The sequence below is a fragment of the Phoxinus phoxinus genome, assembly GCF_949152265.1.
Source record: "Phoxinus phoxinus genome assembly, chromosome: 15".
In the NCBI taxonomy this organism is placed as follows: Eukaryota; Metazoa; Chordata; class Actinopteri; order Cypriniformes; family Leuciscidae; genus Phoxinus; species Phoxinus phoxinus.
The window spans coordinates 29,369,003-29,395,035 of NC_136890.1; the positions used below are offsets into that span (position 1 = coordinate 29,369,003).

A 26,033-nucleotide genomic window follows, 5' to 3' on the forward strand; every position below is an offset into this window, starting at 1 on the left:
ATTAAGCAGATGATTATCTAAAGTGACATACAGCACACTTATTAGAGACACAACCCCTGGGGTTAAGTGGCTTTCTCAAAGGGCAAAATAATGATTGCTCGAGGTTTGCTCCTTGCAGGGATTGAACCAGCAACCTTCCAGTTACCAGTCTTGAGCTTTAAAGCAATAGTTCACCCTAAATTAAAAACTCTGTCATCATTTATTCACCCGTGTGTTAGTTCCTTTTAAGGCTTTTTGTCTTCATACCTGAACATCTTAAGGAGTTTTTTCCTCACCACAGTTGCTTTGGCTTGCTGGCTGTGAGATTCATGACTTCACGAAGCTGCTTTGAAAACTAAACGGACTTTATTAAATCTTCACAAGTTTTTTTCCCCCTTACAACAGCAGTTTATGAAAACAACAACATGAAGGTGCCACAAAAGTATGTGCTATATTTAGAGGCTTTGAAGTCATATTATACAGGGCTCCAGACCGATGTAGCCACTAAGACTGTAATTTAAGTAATTATTCACCATATTTTGAGAACCAATGATATAAAACCAGGTCATTTCTGAACATGAACGTAAAAGAGATTTGAAAGCTATGAAGAGGAAGATTTTCAACAAAAAAAATATTCAAAAATTTGGTCTACCTCACCAGCATTATTGTTAACTAGAACTATTATTACTACCGTATTATAAATATTAGATGAAAAAAAAAATAGAAATAAATTTAAAGTACTAAAATTACTAAAACCAAAATGGAATAAATTAAAGCTAAATTAATAAAAAATAAAAGCCAATTTAAAATATTATGGTAAATCAATAATATAATAAGTATAGTATATAAATAATACTAAAAGAACAGCCATATGAGCCACTTTGATGACACTGACAGACAATATAAATGGTTGATGTACAAGATCTGCGTGAGGATTCTTCCGTCTTCATTTGAACCGGATCTGCTGCTGCTTAGCTACTGCTCCAGCGAAGAAATAAAAAGAAACGCTTACTTCCATGATGAGTAATACGAGTTTTAAAATATTATTCATTAAATTATTCAGCTACAGTCGAGCGCCTATACACAGAGCTCCTAATGTAGGTTTACCATCCATCTAATTTATTGGGCTGGGAATTAGGTCGTGTTAGTTATTCCCAACATATCTAAAGGAGACACCACCCATTCCGGCGCTCCGCTCCTCATTCGTCTTCTCTCCCAGCATCCCCCTCTACTTGTGTTGTGTACAGTGGTACATTCAGTCACTTGAGAGGCAGCGAGCGGTTATAAATAGCTTTGTTTGCTTTTGTTTCTGTTGGTCCCTCTTGAAGTGAGAAGAATTGGGGGAAAGAGGAGGAGAATGAGGAAGGAGGAAAAAGTTGGATTTTTATCAAGACAAAGAAATTGCAAGAACTAGAAGCGATTCTAGGAGTTCAGTTTATCAGTCATCAAATTATGAGTGGTGTTGATCCAAAGGGGTTTCTTGCTTTATGTGCGAGAAGACACCGGGTTCAAATCTCACTTTATTATTATTTCTCTAAAATGTAATTACGAATAAAAGGGGCTTTTGCACAGTGAAAAAATCATATTTAATAATAAATTAATAAAAATGGCACTGTTAAGACATGTTTCTAAAAGAAAAAAAAGAAAAAAACTAAGAAAAAAATCAAGAAATTAAATTAATTGTGTATCTTATCTAATATATACACACACGCACACATACACACACAAAACACATTTTTTGGTTTAACTTAAAAAAGCAAGTTACCTTGTTGCTTTAAAATTTTGAGTTCGTTGTAATTAAAAATTTGAGTCAATACAATGAAGAATGGTTTAATAAACAGAAACTCAAAATAGTATGTTATCTTCACACATTTGTTATCGAAGTTGATTTGACAAAAGATAAAAAGTTGTGATAAATCATGAAAATATTTTTTTTACAGTGTATATATATATATATATATATTTCAGAAATAATTTTAATATGCTGATTTGCTGCTCGAGTAACATTTCATATTATCAATGTTGAAAACAGTTGCACTGCTTAATATTTGTTTCTTTGATGAATAGAAAGTTGAAAAGAACAGCATTTATTGGATATCAAAATCTTTTGTAACATTATAAATGTCTTTACTTTTGATCACAAACGTTATAACCGTAATTTGCCAGTTAGAATATTGTTTCTCCTGTTTCACTCTGATTAGTGGACCAAAACTAAGTGTACTACAAGTACCATAGCATCACCAATTGACACAGTTGCTGTACTTGTTTGTTTGTACGGGATAAGAAAGAGACAGTAAGAATGGCTCAAGAGACAAAGAGAGACAGGAGAGATAGGGAGCCTTAAGATGAGTGAAGACTAAGCAACAAAAGCAAGCGTTCGTGATGAAGTCTCTTTCCTAGGAACGCATCCGTGTTCTCTCCTCCACCTCTCAACAAAACCCATCTCACTAATGGAGAGATGCAGATGCTTTAGAACATCAGTCAGACATTAGCATGACTTTCCTTTTTGTCTTCACAGCTCTTTCTCTCTCCTTCTTCATTTTGTTCACCCACATCTCTTTCTTTCTGGCCTGAGCTCTTTGTGCACCTCTAATTGATCTTGAGGAGTGAGTCTTTGTGCCAAACGTGCAATTACAGGAGGGACCAGATAAAGGAGCCCAGGAGAAGTTGAGACTCTTCGCTGCCTTTAACCTCGTATGAGTGGATAAAACCCTCTCATCTAATTAACTTACTCTGGTCCGCCAAACATGCAACATGTGTCTGCTGTGCTCACTGGATAACGTCAAAGAAAGCATTCATTAACAATTACCCAGGAACCTATTATTCAGTGTTATTGGAAAAGCCCAAATTGCCATTTTAACAATGGAAGTTTAATACAAAATGTAAAAAAATAATATAAAAATGAATGATCCAATTAATGCTAGATGGCAACAAGAAATCAAAATTCACCCAAATCTGCTTTCATCAAGCCATGTTATCCAAAGGAAAAAGAAAAGAAAGTTTTGAAGCAGGCTGTACGCATTGTGATGTCACGATAAATGATGGCTGAGCTCATGAATATTAATTGAATCTTGCAGATGCTGCTACATAACCTGGACTGCCCTCTCATGTAATCTCATTAACATTCATGAGCCAGTTCTGTAAAGTTGCGCTTAAGTTTGCTTTACAGGCACCCCTTGTCAATGTGGCATTGAGCTGCTTTATATTTTACATGACCTTTTATCATTTTCTTCAACATTTTTAAAAGAGATCTACTCTAACACAAATTTAAAAACTCACACTGCCCCAGCCAAAAAAAGGTCACTGTTTGGATTTAAATAGGCAAATTAAGAGTAATTAAGTTCTTAAGAGTCTATGATTGGATCATTATCGCATTGATTTTTATGTTTCTAGCATGTGATATGTTTGGCAACAGTTCTTCAAACCCTAATTGATGGAGTGTGTATATTTTAATTTCTCAAACAACCATGTAGGAAGACAAATCATGGCCATATTCCAGGATGACAATGCCCAGATTCATCAAGCTAAAATTGTGAAATAATGGTTGGGAGGAGCATGAAGAATAATTTTCACTCATGAATTAGACTAGACCTTAAACTCATTAAAAGTCTTTGGGATGTGCTGGAGGAGACTTTACAGAGTGCTGGACTCTTGCATTGTCAATACAAGATCTTGACAAAAATTGATGCACATCTTTTTTTACAGCATTTTGTGTTATTTTTTAAAACATTAACAGTTTTATTTATTTATGAAATAGATTATCTGCATGTCTCTCTTTGATCTATCATTACATTTGAAGGAGGCAGGGCAGGATACAAGTGATGGTTTAAGTGTAGTTTAACCTTGAAAACACACACATCATGGCTCGGTTTCTCTCTGCGTTTTAAGCTGGCCTCGTTGACACATTTCCCCTTCTCTACCTCAGCGAGGTGGGTCAATGCCACCTTTACTGCTCGCCCCAACCCTGACCCCACTGTGAAAACGCCTGAGGAAATAAGTAAAGAAAAAAAAAAGCAGGAATTGAGAAAGAACAGATGGAAAATAACTGGAGGAAAACTGCTTGTCAGGTAGAGCTTAAAAGGTACACTGTAATTCTTTACTTTACAACATGTGGTTAAGAAAAATTGAAAAATATTTTAAAGAGGACCTATTATGATTCGTTACATTTTCAACTTTCAACTGTTTGCGCATGAAAAATGTCTGCAAGGTTACAAAGCACAAAGTCACTGTTTCTGAACTTACTGAAATGCCTTCATTGTAGTCTTGAGTTTTTTCCGGGAACAAACATCACAATATTAATATTCCTTAATTAAAAAATTCCTACCCAAGGCATATGCAAAAAAGGGGGACAAGGCCTGGTTGAGTTACGGTAGTGTGTTGAAAGTCGCGGCTGTGGTTAAGGTGACATTTCTGAACATTCTTGTAGTGGTTGACCAATCACAACACACTGGTCCAGCCGACCAATCTTTTAAGAAGGAGGGGCTTCATGCAAACAGAGCTTTACTGACAGACTGCGAAATGAGGTGCTGCAACAATGTAAAATATTTGAAAAATGTTTTCTAAACATTTAAGCATGAAAAGCTATTCTATTAGACCCCAAAAACAAAATCAAGACTTTGTAAAAGGGCATAATAGGTCTTCTTTAAAGGTATGTGTCGTCTTTAAGGTTGCTTAAAGGGGCTAATGATCAAACATGTTTGGCAACAACTCTGATTCCAAACATACAGAGGCTAATGACATGCAAACAGTTCAGCACTCACCATTTCCTCTCTTGGATTGTACTTGTCACCTGACAACTTTTCCCCCTTTATCTGATAAAACCCACCTTGTGGGAACGGATCTACGTCAAAAGCCATGCATGAGAGATGGATCGGCAGATAGGCGGAGGCAGACGCAAAGGACAAAGAAATGAGCAAGGAGATATATCAAAAGGAAGTCTCAGAGAGGACATGAAGACAGGACACGAAAGGAAATCAGCGGAAGGAAACTCTTCAAAGGAATATTAATGAATGACAGGTATATGAGTAGTTCACACCTTTGTGACATTTTAACAAGAAAAAAAATGTATGAGCAGCATTTGGTCTTCAAGGACGTGTCACCCATAACCTCTGAAGCGTTTAAAAAAATTACTTTAAGATCAGCAATCATTCATGGGAGTTGCAAACCCTGTTACAGAAGGTGACATAGGGGTGACTAGGGATGTAAAAAGTAGGGCTGTCAAAATGAACACGTCAATGCGTGCGATTCATTTCCGCACCAGCTTCGAGTTCTCATGCGGGCTTCGGGAGCATGAAAGGAGGAGCGACCAGGCATGGACTATTTTATGTTGTGTTTTTGTTTATGTGTTTATGTTTATGTGGCAGTCGCCCGCTTTACTTTCATTTCGTGTTTGTTTATTTTATGATAATTACATTTTGTGAAATATTCGCCGGTTCCCGCCTCCTACAAACCTCGCTACAAACGTAAAGAGTTGTGAGAAAATAAGATGTGCTTCAGATCAGCGTCAAGCGTAATAAACCTGCTGCTGTGATGTCTTTCATTAAAGAACAAAAGAAAAAGAGAAAAATCACTCATTGCTCTAGACTGAATAACTTTAATAAGGATTAATCTACATTTAATTTATAATTTATGCAGTGAAGACTGAAGCGTTTGATAACTTTATTTAAATGTTGGTATATTTCCTACCCGTTAGACCTGCCTGAAAATCTTAAAGCACTGTTTACCAGGTTACATGGGTCAAAACAATGAAAACAATACTTTAAAAGTATTAAAAAGAAAACTTTTAAAACAAGTAAAAATCTAAATTGGTCTGACGCTAATTGGGGTTTATTTGAAGATTGTTTTAAGTTCACTTAAAATTAAAAGATGTTGTATTTTTTAAAGCCTAATAAATGTTAAAACTGATAGATTTCAATTATACTGTAACGTTGAATGGCTAGAAGAAAAAACAAAATCATAGAGCCATAAGAATTGGTATCGGTGATACTGGCCTTCTTTCATTGGCCTTCTGGCCTGCTGTTTCTACATTCATTTGGAGATTCAATGTGAAATTACTATATAAAAACACATTAAAATCTTTAGTTAGGTGGGATTAATCGCTATTAATTACATAAAAATGTGCGATTAATTAGTTGTTGTTTTTTAAATCCATTGACAGCACTAGTAAAAAGACATTGAATGCATCAGTTGTGGAATTTAATAATATATTGAAACATTAAAAATAAATAATATTAATAATGATAATAATTCAAATTTCTATTCCTACACTGAAGTATGTATTGTAAAATTAATTTAAATTAAATTTTTCCTAAAAAGTTCGGGCAAATTATAAATTTCTAGACGAAAGCAAAAATGGTACTATAGCAAAGTAACCGAATTGAAAAACTAATTCTCAGCCCAAATATGTACATCAATACTAGTGGTAACCAAAATTTGTAGGTTCAAACATGTAAGTGATCCCGCAGTTTTCCAGCAGTACCTGGTATGTGTCCCACAGGCGTATGGTACAGCGCAGTGGCAGCTCCCTCATCAGCAGATTATTCATCCAGCGGAAAGCAAACTGCAGATACTCCACCTCATACTTCAGAAAGTGTATGTGGACATCCTCTGTGGGCGTAGAAAAGAAAGCACAGGGGATTTAGATCCATTTGCTGGTAGTTTCTGCAAAGTGCTGCACTGGGAGTAGCTTTTGTAACCCATCTCATGGACCCCCATTGTTTAAAGAAGCCCTCTGGCCCTGAACTAAGATCACCGCTATTGTTGAATTCTCCCCACACCTGTTTCACTGAATTAACATTATAGACCCCCAACGTGTGTGTAATTATATTCGATTGAAGAGAGAGAGAGAGAGAGAGAGAGAGAGAGAGAGAGAGAGAGAGAGAGAGAGAGAGAGAGAGAGATTTTTCTGATAAGCTCTCGCTCGGCCTTTGAACAGAATGAGAATGCCTTTCGAAAGCGGACATATTGACTCGAGTCCTGATAGATATTGATGGAGAAAATGTGACAGCTCTCAAGTCGGACCTGTCAGAAGAAAAATGAAAACCCTTTCTGCCATGAATAAAAGCAAAAAATATCATTTAAAAAAAAGGTTTAAATAATGAATGATCTTTTGCAATGTTACATAAGGGTTGCATCATAATGGATTCAGTTAATGGAGTGAGTCATTGGTGTGAGGTTTGAACATTATCACAAATTCTCTTCTCTTGCAATCCCAACAAAAGGTTCGTTCATAATGAATCTGATTCCAGTAAACAAGATGAAAGTGTAAAGCCTTTGTAAACTTTTTCTTGCATCACAAAAATGTAAACCATTTGACTGATTTTGTAATTTTTGAAAAACTCTTTAAAAAAATGTTTTGCCTCAAAGCCTCTTCCAGAAAAACTTAAAAAAGGGCCGTCACAGATTGATCCGTTGATGTGTCTTTCAAAACCACTGTCCTCATACTGAAAAGATACTGACAAAAAGTCTATGATATTTTTACATTTGCAAAGTGAAAACGTGCAGTGAAGGGAAAAAAATAATAAAGAAAAAAAAACAATGTGAGACAAGCAAAAATATACGGTAACTATTTATTCAGAACCAGCATGTTATTATTCACACATGACTAGTTATGAGCAGAATCTAAGCTTACTTGTAATTTTCCTCATTTCAGTGTAAAGAAGAAAAAAAACTTGGGAACATCTACAAAGAGCTGGCTAGTGTATTTCCCTGACTATCTAGCCCTGTGAAAGTGCTATTTGTGTTTCCTTCGCTCAGTCCACTCCATTCGTCTCTCCTCTCAACTCTTCACACCCTAATCGCAGGGGCTTATGGGGAATTGATTTCTCTTCTGTGCTCCCCGGCGAGACTGTGGGGTCTGCTATTGCTCACGGTGCTCGTGGATGCTGATTGATGGGAAAGAGGCGCGCGGCGGCTCTCACCGAGAGTTTCAGTGTGGGCTGTTCAGCTTATCACACCAAACACACTGAACAGGGGAGTAGGCATCCAGATGGTATAAACACTCTGACAGAAAAAAAACAGAGGCGGACTAGTGGCATAACGGAAACGTGTGATTCCAAGAAACAGAAACGGCCAACACCTTGGGAAAACAAGTCCTTTCCAAGGCGATGAACAAGATCGCACCCTGGCAGAAAAACAACACCTTGTTTTGAGCATTTTGCACTGCTATTTATGGCTCGAAAAAAAGAGTTCACCTCGTTCTGGAGGGCAAAGGGCAAAATAGATGGGATCGTTTAAGGGACTCCAGACACTGGCATTTTATTCTGGCAGTCATGACATGTTATTTGCGCTGAAGCTTGTGAGGGCATTTGTCTCAAAAAGCACACGATTGGGCCCGAAGTTGATGACTGCCAGTTTAATGTCACAAGTCAACAAAAAGTGTGATTTCTATCTTTCAAGCAGCTTCAAAGGTAACCCTAGGTACAACCACACCAGGACCAACTGCCTCAAACAACACTAAAGAACCATTTAACCCAAGCATTATCATTTATTCATTCTCATGTCATTGAAAATTCTTTCTTCCGTAGGAATGCAAAATGAGAAATATGAATGTTCATGCAGCTCTTTTCACACAATGAAAGAATACAGTGAGCATGGGCAAATTCAATTCATTATAATTTAGATTTTTTTTTTTGTGTAGTTTCTGAGATTTAGTTTAAAAGAAAAAAAAAAAACATTTTAATCTTTGCGTGAGCTATTTCTTTAATTCTACACAGAGTGAAAGGAATTGGTAGATAATGTGCTTGTGAACATGATCTTACCATCTATTCTGCTGACGAGCTCTTCCAGCGCCTTCACTTTAATCTGAATGCCAGGCTGGGCGAACGTGTAGTTGTCCTGATGGAGAAAACAAAAGGCAGTATTTAGAACGTGGAATAATTATTTAGTCATCTCGTTAAGGCTCTTTCACATGACTTGTCTCAGCGCTTCAATCGCTTAAAGCAAGCATCATATGCCACTTTGACCTACACATGAAAATCATTGTGGATAGTGTTATGGAAAGGCAATCTTTATTCTACGTGGTCATTTTTATAATAAAAACCTGTTAAATATATATTTCATGCTTTTTAAAGCCCTTACAAATGTTTTAACAATTTAATACAAAATAATAAAATAACAAAAAGAAAAGAAATCTACAATAATAACTGAAATATTTAGGATTTATAAACGGTTTGTGAAAAAACATTTTGAATATTCATCAGGCTAATTGTGCGATAATGTCAGCATCAGATTGTGATAATATAATATAATATAATATAACTAAGGGTCTGTCAGAGATCTGTGGCTTGTTACCAGCTGATTAACTGAGGGAAACGAGGGTGCTATAGCATCATAGTTATTGTTATTTATAACTAATGTAGTTTTCAGTCTCTGTTCCTCTTCCCTTGTGGGTCATTAAGGGCCAGTGGCCATCTGCTGTGCTGCAGCTCGTGTTCAAGCCCAGGGGGGGTGACTGCAAGGGAAGACACATTCTGTGTTCTGATCCATGCGCGTGTTCTGCCCTTCAGCTCGGCTCCACTCAGCCAATGAGCACGACACAGAGCGGCCCACGGGACAACCTGACTGTGGCCTGCACCTGACCCTTGCTCCCGCCTGCAGATGAGTGCCCTGACACGCTCGTCTCTCTCTAACAGAGGGCCTTTCTCAAGGGAATGCCAGCCAAGGATCTGAATCCCCCTAGCTTAAACGTCCTAGCTTCAACTTCCTCTCCAAGTATTTCATGTCTCTCTCCCTATAGGCGGGTAAGTGTCTTATCCTCTGGGGCTTAAGCACAACAAAGTCTGTGCCTTTTTTTGGGGGGCCTTCAGAGAGTCTTTTTATTGCATTGTATTCCACTGGTCTCTGGCTTTTGGAAAAGAGCAAAAGGACAGGATGAACACTACAGGGTTTAGTTTAAATAAAAAGACAGAAGCGATACTGTCCTAAGAGAACTGCAGATTGACCAAGAATGCCTGGAGAAATTACCATTACCGTCTTAATTGCAGTAGCTTGGCTGATGCATGATGGACGTACGTGATTAGAATTTTGCTTTTTAAAATAAAATAAACTATAAAATGGTTAATAATAATAATAACAATTATTATTATTATTATTATAAGAAATGTTATTAAAGAAAAAAATGAAAATGAAAATTACCTTTCATGTAGTGTGTAACACTAACAAGTGAATGAAAACATCCTGCAAAAAGTTTTAAAGTTTTAAATCTGAAAGTGTAAATCTGAAACACAAAAGTGGCGTTGCGTTATCACTTTTTATTCTGCGTTTAGACGAGCGTTATGGGGGGGGAAATCTGCGTGCATTTGGTGACACAAAAGTGTGTGAAATTCGATGTGGTGTGCACTCCAGGCGGCTAGGTGGCAATGTGGAGCACTGAAAGTGAAAGAGAAGCTGACACTGTTTTTCATGTTTAATATGATAAAGCTGCTGCTTTAACCCTCGGTGCTCTTCGCGTGTCGCTCAAAATTTACAGAATTTGTAAAAATTGTCGTCAATGAATTTAATGCTATATTTTAGTTTGATAATGTTTAGTTATTTTCCTGTACTGGCGCATGCCTGTGACGTAAACGCGTACGCGACGCCTTCACTGTCTAGCAGACTTTTGCGTTTTTACTGTTTTTACCCTTTAGACGGGAACGCGATGGTGGAGCGTTTTTAAGATTTCCACTCTGGAGGGTGGTTTCACTTTTTTGCGTTTTTAAGCCCCAAAAACGCCATCGCCGTGTAAACGAAAGGCACATCCGATAAAATATTTTTACATTTTCACCCGCGAGTGTTCTCGTGTAAACAGGGCCTTGTCATTTAAATGAATCGTTTTTCAAACGAGTCATAAGCCGTTTCGTTGTGACGTCAATATGAAACATTAGCATATTGCCCGCGAACTTATTGCGCGAGATGGTGAGGAATTACAGTTGCAACATCTCATAATGTTGCTCAAACTGAGTAGCGCATCACTGAGAAACGTCCTGCTCGAGTCGTCCTTGCGATGGAGGTTCGGTTTGAATAACTAGTTCTTCCAGTGTTTCATCATCGGACTTGCGTTCGAATTGATTTGGTAAATTCGACGTCATTGTTCGTTACTGTGTTTAGTCTATGGTATAGGATAGAAAGCCTCAGAACATGCAGAGCTGACGTTGTTATGGCAATGGTCGTTTAGTACACGGTAGACCAATCACAACAGACTAAGCTGTCTGGCCAATCAGAGCAGAATAGCTTGTGGAAAGGAGGGATTTAGCGAGATTGATTCATCTGACGAGTCGTTTGAGAATCACTGAAAATGTGCAAATGCATATTATGAGAAAATTAAACAGTTTTTTGACCTTTGATGCATGTAAACCTGTTGTAGGAGACTCCAAAACAACATTAAGAAACGTCAAAATAGCATAATAGGGGCACTTTAAGAAATATAGAGGAATAAGAATAAGACAAACAACAGCGATATGAATGAACTAATTTATATATAATTATTTTGTATTTATTATTATATAATTAACAGTATTATATATTATAATAATACATTTTAACAGTAATAACAATAAAAAATGATTCGATATATTATGAAGTTTGTCTCCTTTGAATAAAGTTCAATGAAAACAGGAAAAAGGCTGTTGTTATTTTTATAAAGTAATATGATTATTAGTAAATAAGAGGAATAAGAACAAAGATTAAGAAAGATGATGATGAAAGAATGAATGAAATAATTTGTATATACCGGTACATACAAATTATGTAAGAAAATAAACATTAACAAAAATAAAAGATTATTATTAATAGTAGTTGTATTATTAATAAGGAGGAGAAGAAGAGGGCAGAGAAGAAGAGGGCAGAGAAGAAGAGAAGGAAAAAGAAAAAAAGAGGAAGAAGAGGATGAGGAAGACAAAATCAAAGAAGAGAAAGAGGAAGATGACGACGACGATGAGGAAGAAGAGGAAGACGAGGAAGAAAAAGAAAATGACAAACTAGGTAAAATGAAATAGTTAGGATTTATACACTGCTTGCACAAAGCAGAACATTTTTAAATTCCAATGTCCAAATAAGTTAACAGAATTAATGCTACTTTTGAATGGACATTGATGGAGAATTATGGTTATGACATCTACCATAAACTTTGAGTGGATCAAATACCTGTATCCCATCCAGCAATTTGCTCATGCACCAAAAGCTGTCGGCTTCGATGTTTCGTTGCGTATCCAGTGGTAAGCTTGCCATTTCAAAACTTTCCACATCTTCCTCTATGAAAAAGAACACACACACATTAATGTTAGGTCACCAGCACATCAAACCAGCACACATGCTGCAGGTGTTCTCAGTCTTTGTTTTCTTGCGGGCGAAAGCAGTTCTGGTGTGTCGTGCATCGTATGCACAGACACCACAAAGCCATTAGATCATTAGCCAGCAAACTGCATTCTTTATTCAACACATTCATCAACTCGCCCCTCTCCCTCCCTCCCTCCGCAGGCTTCCCCTCGCAGCCATGACCTTTCCCGACTCTTTAAACAGTATGTGCTAAATGATGCTGATACACACATTATGCCCCAGAGAGCCAGACCTGGCTGGAAAAGACTTCTGTGTGCCACTCCACTCACCCACCCACCGCACAACTAATGTAGTCCTCCATCTCTTGATCTCTCTCTCTTCCTCTTTTCTTAATAAGGATGGGAGGGGAAGGAAGAACAAGGAGCTATTTTGATGAAGCACTGAATAGGGAGAAGGAGAGAGAGAGAGAGCGAGAGCGCTCTAGGCATGTTTGCATGCAGCTTGCGCATCGCCAAAGTAATTCAGTCAATCACGCGACTTATTGCGGTACATGAGAGCTGAAATAAAGATAAGAAGGTCAGATCCAAGGTCGAAGACACAATGAAGAATACATGCTCTCCAACGACCGTAGATACTCAACTGAAGCTGCAAATCAACACGTGCTGAAGACAACTGCTGCTGAGGTCTGTTAGAGACAAAATCAAACTGACTGTAAACAACATTAGGCTAAACCCCTATTTGCATACTTCTACAAGGGATGTATGATATATCGGCCACAATATCGATAGATATGTGTTCATTTTTAATGTTATCGGCCCAAATTTGGCCCATACATTATAGCCAATATATAATGGATGATTTCCTTCAGCCGAGACACATGCACACTGCTCGCCATGATGATTTTGAATTGATTGAAATAGGATTGGAATCACTTCAAAAAAGGAAAATACAATGCAACATGTGCAATGCAAGTGTGTCATATCGGATCCATAAAATTATAATGAGAACATTTGTGTGCTTGGGCTATGGCTTTTAATTGGTAAGAGTTTTGTTTTTGTAATCAGCCACTCAAATTATATAAAAATTTGGATTTAGATTTATCGGCCAATATATCAGTTATCGGCTTTCAAATATAAAGAATTATTGGTTATCGGTATCGGATAAAATTCTCATATTGGTGCATCCCTATCTACTAGACAATAAAAGTATGTACACTACTGTTCAAAAGGGTCGGTAAGTTTTTTTTTTAAACAAATTATTCAGCAAGGATGCTATAAATTGAATCAAAATGGACAGTGAAGATATTTATAATGTTACAAAAGATGTTGATTTCAAACAAATGCTGTTCTTTTCAAATTTCTATTTATTAAAGAATCCTGAAAAAAAGGGGGATTTTTGATCCCCTACTAATTTTGTTAGTTTGCCCACTTACAAAGAAATCAAGTGTCTTTAATTTTTATGTTAGGTTTATTTGAACAGATAGAATACAAACCACAAAATCCAGAAAAAAACACACATTATATAAAGGTTATTAGGGCCCGAGCACCGATGGTGCGAGGACACTATTGGAATTGCTCTGTTTATTAATTGATTAGCATTTGATCGAGTGAAATAAGTATTTGATCCCCTACCAACCAGCAAGAATTCTGCCTCCCACAGATTGGTTATGTGCCAATGTGAAACACAGATTAGTCTTGTCGCTTTAAGGAAGTACTCCTAATGTCAGCTCATTATGTGTATACAAGACACCTGTCCACAGAATCTGTCTCTTCCATTCCAACCTCTCCACCACCATTAGCAAGGCCAAAGAGCTGTCAAAGGACATCAGGGACAAGATTGGAGACCTGCACAAGGCTGGAATGGGCTACAAGACCATCAGCAAGAAGCTTGGTGAGAAGGAGACAACTGTTGGTGTGATTATTTGGAAATGGAACACACACAAAATAACCAATCAACCTCAGTCTGGAGCTCCATGCAAGATCTCGCCTCATGGGGTAAGGATGATCATGAGAAAAGTGAGGGATCAGCCCAGAACTACACGGGAGGAGCTTGTTAATGATCTCAAGACAGTTGGGACCACAGTCACCAAGCAAAGCATTGGTAACACCCTGGATTGAAATCCTGCAGCGCCCACAAGGTCCCCCTGCTAAATGGACATCTAAAAGATTCAGAGAAGGCTTGGGAGAAAGTGCTGTGGTCAGATGAGACCAAAATTGAGCTCTTTGGCATCAACTCAATCCGCCATGTTTGGAGAGAGAGAAATGCTAACTATGACCCCAAGAACACCATCCCTAGAGTGAAGCACGGAGGTGGAAACTGTTTCTCTGCTGAGGGTACAGAAACGACTTCACCGTATTGAGGGTCTGATGGACGGAGCAATGTACCGTAAAATCTTGGATGAGAGAACCTCCTTCTTTCAGCCAGAACACTGAAGATGGGTCGTGGATGGGTCTTCCAGCATGACAATGACCCAAAAACATACCACCAAGGCAACAAAGGAGTGGCTCAAGAAGAAGCACATTAAGGTCTTTGAGTGGCCTAGCCAGTCTCCAGACCTCAATCCTATAGAAAATGTATGGAGGGAGCTGAAACTTCGAGTTGCTTAACGACAGCTGAGAAAACTTAAGGATTTAGGGAGGATCTGTAAAGAGGAGTGGACCAAAATCCCTCCAGAGATGTGTGCAAACCTGGTGACCAACTAAAAAATACATCTTACCTCTGTGCTTGCCAACAAGGGTTTCTCCACCAAGTACTAAGTCATGTCTTACTTGGGGATCAAATACTTATTTCACTCACTGAAATGCAAATCAATTTATAACCTTTATCCAATGTGCTTTCTTTGGTTGATATTCTGTCTGTATCCATTCAAATAAACCTACCATAAAAGTGATAAACACTTCATTTCTTTCTGGGCAAACTTACAAAATCAGCAGGGGATCAAATCATTATTTTCCCCACTTTATATGTGAATCAGAGGGGTAAGCAGGTAGAGGAATGGCAAAAACCTCTCTGCTCAAACTCTGAGAGGAAACTGTCAGTAAACCTCTGCATTGCAGCAGGAAGAACAGCTGATGGGGGCCGAGTGAGAGCCCGGATGGGATTCGAGTAAAAAAAGACGAATGGAGAACGACAGGAAAGAGCTGGCAGGGGGGGAAAAAGCTGGAAAAGCAAAGTAAATAGCCCTCTTTGACCACAAATGAAGCATGGAGTGCCCTGCCGGTCATGGGCCTGGCCATATGTCACTGGCCACAGCACTGGAGAGATTCCTGATCCATTTAGCCCTCCACATTTCCACATCACTCCAAAGCTTCGGACACACACACACACACGCACACAGTGCTGCTGCATAAAGCGGCTTTACAGAATGCAGGAGAAATCCTGTTTGTGGCACAAAGAGAGGCTTTGCCACCTTGTTCTCCGACCCTGTGGGGAAAAAGGGGGTTATTGTGCCATGTATGTATGTGTGTGAGTATGAGCGACCGGAGATATCGTTCAATAATCATAAGTGAAGTCTGCAACTCGTGAAACAAACCACAACTCATTGAGGTCATTCCTCCATGTCTCAGTTTGAGCATTAAATTATCCATATTATGTAGCTCAGACTCTAAAAGCGGATTGGATGAGCCATGTTCAAAGCGGTTTATGAAATATGCCGACAGACGCACACCTGGTGACCGCACATCAATTGAATTCTTTATGAAAGGAATAGTTCACCCAAAAAACATCATTTTCTCATTCCAAACTCGTATGACTTTCTTTTTTTCAGTGGAAAACAACAGGACTGGAACTCTTAAGCTTAAAAGATGCAAAATCAACATAAAAGTAAAGCCTTTCAAGTCATATAAAATTGTTAAACAAAGAGACCTAAATACTTAATTGAATCTTGACATCCACCATAGCTCTACTCGGCATGTTCATGAGAGAAGTAGCAATGTCTGATTCGTAACCAATTGATGAATCAGCTGATTCGGTTAAAAAAATGGGTCTGAATGATCCATTTACAAATTCAGACCAATCTCATTTCACTCATTTAATGATCCGGTCGCAACCACTGGAGGAGAAGATTTTCTGCGAATAACTTAGATCACAAAGCTATCAAATTACTTGGAATATAATGCATAAGTCATGGACTACTTTAATGGTGCTTTTTTCAAGCTTAAAAAGCTCCAGGTGCCAATTGCATGGAAAGAAATGACGGATTCATTCTTTTTCAACAGAAGTAGAAAGCATACAGGTTTGGAATGACAGAATTTTCTTTTTGGGGTCAAAATACTTGACCTTTAAAGAGTCATGTTGCTTGACAACTATAAACCGCCTACAGTTTATAAACTATATTACTGCGATTTTTTGAATGACCAAAATTTTTTGATGAACATTTTCAAGCCACAAAAGCCTTTACCCTCTTGTGGCTTGTTACTCAGATTCAGCAACACAACCACCAAACCACAAACTTTTCCCACCCAGACCACCCATCTAATCCGAAATATGCACAGCGATGGAGCAAATAACGGTTCATAAAACCAGGAAGACAATAAATAATAAGGTGAGAATATCACACACCCTCTTCAGTAATAAAAAAAACGAATGTGTGTGTGAGGGAGAGTGAGAGAGACTGAGACAGGGCATTGATGCTTTACAGAGGAGATTTCCCCGCTGTCCTCTTTGTCTGTCAGGGTAAATGTGATGATTTACCCTTTGAGAATATTCCCTCCTCTCTTTGTCTCGTCCCTCCACTTCAAATTCTTCGGCGCATCAATACCAACACTTTAAACCGAAGGGCGCCGTGACTCTCCTTCCTGCCGGCTACTCTTTAAAACGCTACTCGCTGATATTGAGCTAAATGTGAAGCGCCAATATTCTGCTATGCAGTCTCTCTCTCTCGCCTTCTCAGAGGACGGTCTCAGCAGAAAGCTAAAAAGCTCGCAAAGGAGCCCTAGAAAGCCACTGAGGCGTGCCGGCCAAGAGAAACAGCGCAGCGAAAGTTGGCAAAACGCTGCGTTTGAGAGCAGGCGAAGCAGTTAGCATCCGTGAACCCAGACGCGTTTGCCCCGCGGTCTCGGCGGCGGGGGTGAAACCCGGGGCGGAGGGAGGGCGCTAACCCTGCTCTTTTATCTCCTGCTGGCAGCATGTTGGGATCATGAAGTTCGTTCAGATGCATCGATCGGCGGGGTCGAGCCCCCCACCGTGTGCTCGGCACCCTCGCAAGCCTCTGTAAACACTTAAATCCAGCCGATCAATGCGGCTCATTCAACCTGCGGCATTGAGTCGCTCGCTCACACACATGGCGAATCCCTAACGCACACACATATTCACATGGCCCGCAAACAAATTAGAGATTGAAAGGCCCTGCAGAATGACACGAAAGCGGCGGTATGAAAAATCTGCTTTTCGCTAAATGAGCTTTGTGGAGAAACAGAGGGATGAGGAAAAGACAGAGAGAGTGGTGGGCGAAGTAGACAGCCAGAGAGAGAGAGACAGACAGGGGAGAAAAAGAGAAATCGATTGGTGATCCAGGTAATCTGTGGGTATGTCCTGGTGTTTGCACTGGTGACATTGCAGCAGCGGCACACCAGAGAGATCAATGAGCCTCCTATTGTTCTTCTGTAATCCTTAACTATCCATAAGTAATTAACCTTCACATGAGAGGACAGGAAATAAATAAGGAAGGGAGGGGAAGGCTGCCGGGTGGAGGGAGAATAGCAATGAGGACAAGAGCTGGAGAGTCTTTTTCCCTGCCTGTCTGTCTGACTTTATCTGTCTTTCTCCATCTGTCCATCTATCTATATCTAATATAATATAATGCATATCTATCGATCATCTACTGCTCAAAGACAACAGATAGACTGATACATAGAACAGTTGAACGATACATAGATAGAGCGATAGAATATCAGACAGATAGAATGATAGATCGAATGATTGTTCTATCCTTTTAACCATCTCTCCTGTCTCCCTCTCTCCTCATCTGTCCCCGTGTTTTCTCTGTCTAATTCCTTGTCTATCAGAGACAAGTCTCTCTCTCTCCGTCTTCTTCCCATCTGTCTCTCTCTCCATCCGTCTCCCTCTTTTACCATTCCTCTCTCTCACCCACTGTCTATCTTTCAGAGTTTCTTTCAAAGATAATTGATATTCTGTATTTTTGTGTTTGACATTTTCAACAGGATATTGTCAGTTTGTTTACATTTATACAACCATTTTCCACCATCATCTGTCAGATACTGTCCTGTCTGCATCTCTCTGACTCTGACATATCATACACGTCAACGCGCCATTAGCGGAGCAAACTGAACTGATGTGCTCAACCAAAAGGACACATTCAGAAAGGTGAAGAATCAGTCAAGCGGACCAACTGATCCATGTGGAAGGTTATTAAACGCTTACCTACGAATTCAGAGAGGAAGACCACAAAAAAAGGTGTGACCAGGTCGTTAATGCCCTGCACGTATCCACTAGCGGGGTGACGGATGGCCCAGATGAACAGAATCCGCTCAAACACCTGAAAAACAAGACAATTGATTTCAATGATTCTCACAAATAATTTTTCATAAGAACTGTGATTGTGGTGTAGACTTTTGGCAATTGATGCTGCTTAATTCACTCTTGACAGACCAACAGGTAAACTCATTTGGATGCTTGCATTTCCAAACGCAGCTGCATTTCAAGTGCTCTGTTCCTTGTTTATGGGTTACACAAGTGTTGTGCAATCCTCTAAAAAGTTAAAAACACCACAGCACCCCCTGCTGGTAAGCATTCAATGACACAAAGCTCAGCTGGCTGCAAGCAACCCATCCATCCAGAACAGTTAATATCATCAGCGGATTTACTGACTTTTTTTTTTTTTAAAGATGTCTTTTTGATAAATTATAACAAGACAGATTATGTATCTGGAAAAAAAATTTGCCAAAAAGTTTGAGCTGAAAGAGCTGAACACTGGTAAACTGAACAGCTTCACAAAATGACTGAACTGTCAAAAAACTGCTAAAATATTTCTACATACATATGTATAAATATTTTTAAGTAAATTATCAAATCATGATTCAAAATTGACAAATTTTAAGGACTAAACCAAAACCTATGAATATAAACAAACCAAAAAAGTAAAGAATAATATTCACTGGTCCAGAATACTACGCTTTTTTCTTGAGTGAATCTCTTGAAGCTTTTCAAGAATATGTCTGTCTAAATTTTGACTTGTTGCAGAATATAATTGGTCATATTTCACACCAAGACATTATTTACATGAGGATTAGAAGAAAATGTGTTTGCTGCAATGCATTTAACCAAAGATGTATTGTCATTTATGCCAATTTAAGAAGAGATTGTCATATAACAGTAATTAGAATGTATTGAGAATCACCAGAGAAAAATGGGAATTAGGAAAAACTCAAAACACTCAGATGCATTATGGTAATTTGGGGGAAATGTGTCTTAATTGTCTTGCAAACAATTGTCACAATGCAAAAAAACTTAATAGTCTTAAAAATAGGCTTACTTTTCTTTAGATTTCAAGTTAAATATGACATGACATGGATTGTGTGACTGACTCCCTTATCTATGCGATTACATTAAGTGTGTAGTGCCTGCTGTGTGACATCGGAGCGTCTGTATGACCCTGGAGGGTCTGACACAGGTGCGGTGTGCAACGAGACTCAGGTGTTGGCGCCAGAGAATATCACATACCTCCTGCACCAGCGGCTGCTGGAACAAAGGAATCAAAGGGTTCGTCCTCGGGATATCGATGTGAATCTATGGAAAGACACACACGGGTATATTCAGGTAAGCTCCAAAGCACACCCACACAAACCAGTTACCGACTTGGAGTGTCAGAAGTACAGGTGACCTGGGAGAAAAATAAGAGATTAAATCAATATGCCCCAAGAGCACTAAATTGAGTTATATGTGCTTTTTCCCTTCCAGTAAATGGAGGGAAACCATCAGGGTCCCAAACTGCACACGCTATTGATCTGGTTTCGTAACAAGCTACACACAAAACCTGCATGAATTCACTTTGAAAATGGACAGCGCTGCGTCCAGTCACACATACAGGTGGCGACCCTTCTCTTTCATCTGGTTCCCTTTTATTTTCTTCCCTCTCTCGATTTCTACTTCCATCATATGTTTGACGAAATGGCTTTGTAGTAATGCAGGTCACTCGAAGGCCACCGAAGTCCAGTTTCCTCGTATTCACCGCCATTCCTCGCCCTCTCAGACTGTGACCACACTAAAAGGTCATTTAGTGTTTCTGCCCAGACAGCCAGGGGCCAGTCCAACGGTTCTGTACGACCACATAAATCCTTTTAAAGGTCTGTGTCCGATTTGTATTGCAGTAGATGAAATGAGGGGCTGGGAGCCAGCAAGCCCCGAGGAACCGGACAAGAGAGGAGAGAAGGCAGCGCATAGCAATCGACTACCAGTCCTGCACCATTAACCTGAGTTTTACAGCCCATAAGAATATTGATCTCGGCCCCCCTCCCCCATTAATAACACACAGAACAAAATCTGGGTGTATTACTTCTATAGCTTTCTGGAAGCTGGTGTAACCTTGACTCACTACAGAGACGACAGAGTTCCTCAACACAGTGGCGTCTGGTGTAGCCTAGTGGTTGAGGGGATAGTTCACCCAAAAATCTAATCTAATATGTTTAAGTTTCAAAGAAAATATGCTAAAGTCTCCTAAATATTATTTATATGACTTGTGCACTACATTATGAGTCTTCTGAAGTCATGTGATAGCTTTGTGTGAAGAACAGACTAAAATGACCAATATTCACGGATAATCTTAATCTCTGCAAATGCGTCTGTGAGTTGAAGAGAATGGGATCTGTTCGATTCATTAATGCATCATCCAGACCTCTAGGATGAAATATATGCAAGTATTATACACAAAACCCCTGGGCTTACACACTGTAAAAAGTCGCTCAGTGCTATTGTCCATGAGACTTATTTTTTTAAACTATATTTATTCCATTAAATTAATTTATTTTTATTTCTTTGTTTTTTTGAGTTATTGATAAGTAAAAAGTGTGAATATTTTCGTAACTTAATATTTTCTATAATAAAATTAGGTTCATTGGACTTCACCATAAATTGATTTTACAAAACTCATTTTAAAAGTTTATATCAGACGTAAAAAAACGACCCCGCCCACCTGCAGCAGCGGAAAGTTCAAGCGAGCGGGCAAATCCTTCACTCTCGTTCCAGGACCAGACCAGGACAGAAGCTTATTCGAACACTGAGCCATGTAAGTAACTTTTTGTATTTTTAAAGTTAGATGTTAGCCTAATTAACGTGTTTATGTTGTACAATCTGCAAAACCATTGCTCTGTTTCTTACAAACTTTTGCGACCGTTGGTCGCCATTTTTAATGTGCTCTCAAACAGCTCGAAAGTAGCAGCTAACTTGAGCCACATAATGTTAACGTTAACTGTTAGTGTATAAAGCGATGTGTGTGCGTTGTATAAGTAATGTTGTCTTTGTGTGATAGTTAAATTTTTCAAATGTGTTTGTAAGTTTGCCAGTGAACTGAGAGTGCAGTGTTAATTTCATTTTTCAAACATTTTTTCACAGACAAAAACGAGACCATAACTAAATTAAAACCTACAAATAATGGCGAATAAAAACGTTAATGTTAGGGAGAAACTATTAGGGAAGAGATCCATTCAGAACTGATTTGCGTTTGTGGTAGATGCGTAATGTTAGGCCTACATTTTGTAACGTAGCGTTAACGTTACCTGACTGAACAGGAGCATGCGCTTGATGCATGTCAATCGTTCAAAAATGTAAACGTCTGGGAGAAAGAGAAGAGCAGAAATATAGATCTGAATAAGAGTGACGACGCAAAAGAGGTTTTTCTGTGCGCTCACGTGCAGCCCTGCATATAGACAGCTAACTTAACGTTATACAGCCCGCAAGGACTGAATTTAACTCTTTCATGAATGGATTAAAAACACACAACATTATTTCTTAGTGTATACTTCACTTAATATTATTCAAACAACATAATAAAAATAGAAAAGCATTCATTGCTCTTTAATAGCTTTTATAAGGATTACTTGTATTTAGTTTATACAAATATGTCTGCTTGAAAGAATAAAGAATCATGTAGGCTATGTTAGTTAAAGACTGAATAATCATTAATAGACTGTTCTACTTTAGAAGTGTTTTTTTAAAGATATCATTTTGTCACAATGCTAAATCTGTGTCTGTATTGCATGGTCAAACTTAAAATAAATATTCATATTAACAGGTTGATAGATTATCTACAGGAATATTATGGGTTTGTAAATGGAAACATTTTAGAAAAAAATGTAGATTAATGCATTACAATTTAACTAAATTAGTTGAACTAAAGCTTATCTTGTTCGGAAGGCTAATCTTCACTTGTATTTTAAGTTTTTTTTTTTAAAGGGCTTGCATTATAGTTGTATGACTAATGTTTGTTTTTTCTTTTCCCTCTTAACAGATGGGATGGCCCTGTAAATTGTGCCGTACTGTGGTACAAAGAAAGAGGGACATTTTTAAACATTATAGACTGTGTCATGGGACCTTTGGACACAGCCATTCCTTGCCTTGTATTCATATAGATTGTCCATGTTCTTTTAAATCCTGGAGTTCCTTCCGCTCTCACCTCTCAAGATACCATCCAGAAGCTAAATCCCACAATTCACCAGAAGTAAGTCTTTCATTTACCTGTCCTCTGTGTCAAAACCCTGGATATCACAATGAAAAGGAGTGAATTTATCAACAAAAATAATTTATTCATTTTTGTTCTGTTAACTAGGACCCAAGTGCCACTGCTGTAAAAAAGAGAGATGTCACTCTGAGATGCCTCTTTGAATATATGGGAGAGAGTGCACAGGAGCTCATCTCTGATTACTGTGTAAGTATTGGCTCAGTCTGGTGAACAGGTTTAAATTGTGCTGACTGTTAATGTAAACTAACTGAACCAACATTTGGCTGGTAATGGTAGAGTATTTGTTTTTCATAAACAAATCAGATTGTCTTATATATATTTGTTTTATCTCAAAGGGGGCTGTAGAGACAACTGTTCATGATGACCTGAAAATGAAAAATTTCAGCATTTATGTCTTCCGTGAGCCAGATGCAGTAGGAATCATCCTTGAGGGAATTCCAGTCCTTTCTAATCTCGGAAATCTGGCCAGAGCATGCTGCTTACTGCTTGGGTTGACATATGCCCTTAATCTCGAGTATCCACCGAAGCTTTGCAAAACATTTGAGGTGTTCCAAAGACTTTTCGTGGGACTTGACACACTGCGCCCAAAACCAAGCCCAAAGTTCATGACTTTGAAAAATAAAGTGAAAATGCTCTTTCAAAACTGGTCAGTTGGTGGGATCAGTGGAATATTTGAGTAAAAATGTTTCTAAATAACAATCTATGTGAAGGTGTCATGTTATTGTATAATGCTAAGTTGTACTGTAGGTCAGATGCTCATGCTTGTGACCTGTAAAGTAAGTTAGTGTTAAAATGTTTATATATTATTATATTAAAAAAATGTACACACTACTGTGAAGGTGTTTTACAAAACAGCAGTTCATGATTGTTTTAATGCATGAGTACAGATGTTACTTTATACTGTCCAGCTAATTTCAACTGTTTAGAAATATTAAACTGTTTTAATATGTACACCGTAAAAACACTGAAGCACTTTATTGGCTGATTCAGATGTTACTGATTGTTTACATTGTGCAGCTAATTGGTACTGTTAATAAATGTTGAAAATTAACAGTCTGAATTAATTATTTGAGTTTACACTTTCAAAACCAAGAGCAAATTGGTTAAAACTAATAAAACAGAAGACATTAACAAGTATTTTTTCATTTAAATTTTACCTAATTTAATTAAGTCTGTATAAAATGTAGATCTGTTTTTTTACTTTGATTGTACTTAATTTATTGGGTTTTTCTTAAAATGCTACTTAATAATATGTTTTTTTATTAATTTGAAAATATTAGGTTGTCCTTACTCAAAATATCAGTTAGTTCAATAAACTTACAAAAAGTAGTTGGAAAATGTTGTCTTAATTTTATTGAGTTAGATTCAAGTAACAGTTTTAACAGTGCAGGTTTAAATGTTGTTTGTTCAAACTCAGCCAGGATTGATGAGTGAATTAAGACCATTGTGCCTCTGAGAAAGACACGTAACCCCAGGTGGCTCCGAGGGGGATTGTTCAAGTAATGGATTGAAGCATCTGCTAAATCACAAGTTAGAAATAATTAGCAGTGATGTGCCAATCTACACTTCCATTTAAAAGATTTGGGTCACACTTTAATTTAGGGTCCAATTCTCACTACATTAACTAACTATTAACAACGACTTTTGCCTCAAACTCCTAATTATTACTGCTTATCAATAGTTAATAAGGTAGTTGTTAAATTTAGGTATTGGGTAGGATTAAGGGATGTTGAATATGGTCATAAGGCATCAATAATTGCTTATAAGTACTAATAAACTGCCAATATCCTAGTAACATGCATGCTAATAAGTAACTAGTTCATAGTGAAGATTATGAAGTTACCAAGATTTTTTTCTATAAATATATATTATAATAGAAAATGGTTATATTTCACAATATTACTGTTTTTACTGTATTTTGATCACATGAATGCATCCTTGGTTAGCATAAGACACTTTTCAAAAACACACACACAAATTGTTTTTAATTGTTTTTCAGGGTTTTTCAAAATCAACTAGTCTGTCTTAAAGGGATAGTTCACCCAAAAGTGAAAATTATGTCATCAATTACTCTTCCAAACCTGTAAGACTTTCATAGAAGATATTTTGAAGAATGCTGGTAACCAAACTGAATTGAACTGGATGTTTGTCCATGCAAATGGAAGTCAATGGGAATTTGGTTACCAACATTCTTCAAAATATATATTTTGTTCCACAGAAGACAGAACGTCATACAGGTTTGGAATGACATGGGGGTGTGACGTACATGATGACAGAATTTTAATTTCTGGGTGAACTTTACTTCCTTTTAAGGAAGCCCTGTAAAATGAAGCTTGTTTACTCCAACGTTCACAAGAATGTATGGACACTAAGAGTAGCCCTTCAATAGCAAAATTAACCGGTATTTCACAAATAAACTTTGGAATTTAAAGACATACCGTAATGTCTGTAACCTTACAAATGTTTCATTTTACAAGTTCCTTTTCCACTGAAATGGACATCTTGGGAAAGGGTGAAATCAGCATTCAGCTGTGTATTATGATACCTGGATTTAAACAAATATTCTGGGTTGCTTTCAACAAAATGCCTGAGGACGGCATGTCTGACATGCTGTCTATTAGCACAGACAATGCATTTCCTGTTTATTTATTTTTTCTCATTTCCTGTTTAAATGCACCAGAGGATGAGTAAAAATACTGTCTATAGTAATTGACAATGATGTGGTACAGAGGCATTAAACATAATAATGTACACAATTACCTCCAAAATGTTTCAGCAAAACTTTTCCCAAAACACTCTTAAACATCTACATTACCTAATGTGAAGATCTTAAAAAAACATTTAAAACTTTGAATATTTAAATGTCTATTTATAGAATAATAACAGAATTGCATTAAATTGTCTCTTAATTATGTAACGCTGTTTCAAGTATTCTGTTACTCAAGCCTGCTTTGTAAGCAACACTGTTTTCCAGTGGCAAAAGAGCTGCTGCATGACTGGAGGTAATACGGGAAACTGCAAAAACGCGAGTAAAACAAAACAACTACCAGTTTAAATAGTTCAATACAATACATAGGGGGTATGATTTTACCCCAAAATTCAACATATT

At 37.9% G+C, this 26,033-nt stretch overlaps 2 protein-coding genes and 1 long non-coding RNA gene across 4 annotated transcripts in view; 2 read left to right on the forward strand and 1 right to left on the reverse strand.

The window, feature by feature from the left end:
* Window positions 1–26,033, forward strand: part of LOC307011478 (serine/threonine-protein kinase SBK1) — a 381,893-nt gene that overhangs the window by 199,864 nt on the left and 155,996 nt on the right. The gene's annotated exons all lie outside the window — the stretch shown is intronic.
* tbc1d22b (TBC1 domain family, member 22B) overlaps window positions 1–26,033 on the reverse strand; it is a 50,181-nt gene that overhangs the window by 6,640 nt on the left and 17,508 nt on the right. For both annotated transcript variants that reach the window (XM_079638795.1, XM_079638796.1), the window contains 5 exons: window positions 19,912–19,977; window positions 18,613–18,727; window positions 12,100–12,206; window positions 8,739–8,814; window positions 6,458–6,585 (listed from right to left, as the gene is read on the reverse strand). In XM_079638795.1, the coding sequence (XP_079494921.1) occupies window positions 6,458–6,585; window positions 8,739–8,814; window positions 12,100–12,206; window positions 18,613–18,727; window positions 19,912–19,977 (492 nt within the window). The remainder of the gene's footprint in view (window positions 1–6,457; window positions 6,586–8,738; window positions 8,815–12,099; window positions 12,207–18,612; window positions 18,728–19,911; window positions 19,978–26,033) is intronic.
* On the forward strand, window positions 21,134–23,942 carry LOC307012297. The gene is made up of 4 exons (XR_013800597.1): window positions 21,134–21,472; window positions 22,694–22,903; window positions 23,012–23,110; window positions 23,260–23,942. It is a non-coding gene; the product is annotated as an uncharacterized lncRNA (long non-coding RNA).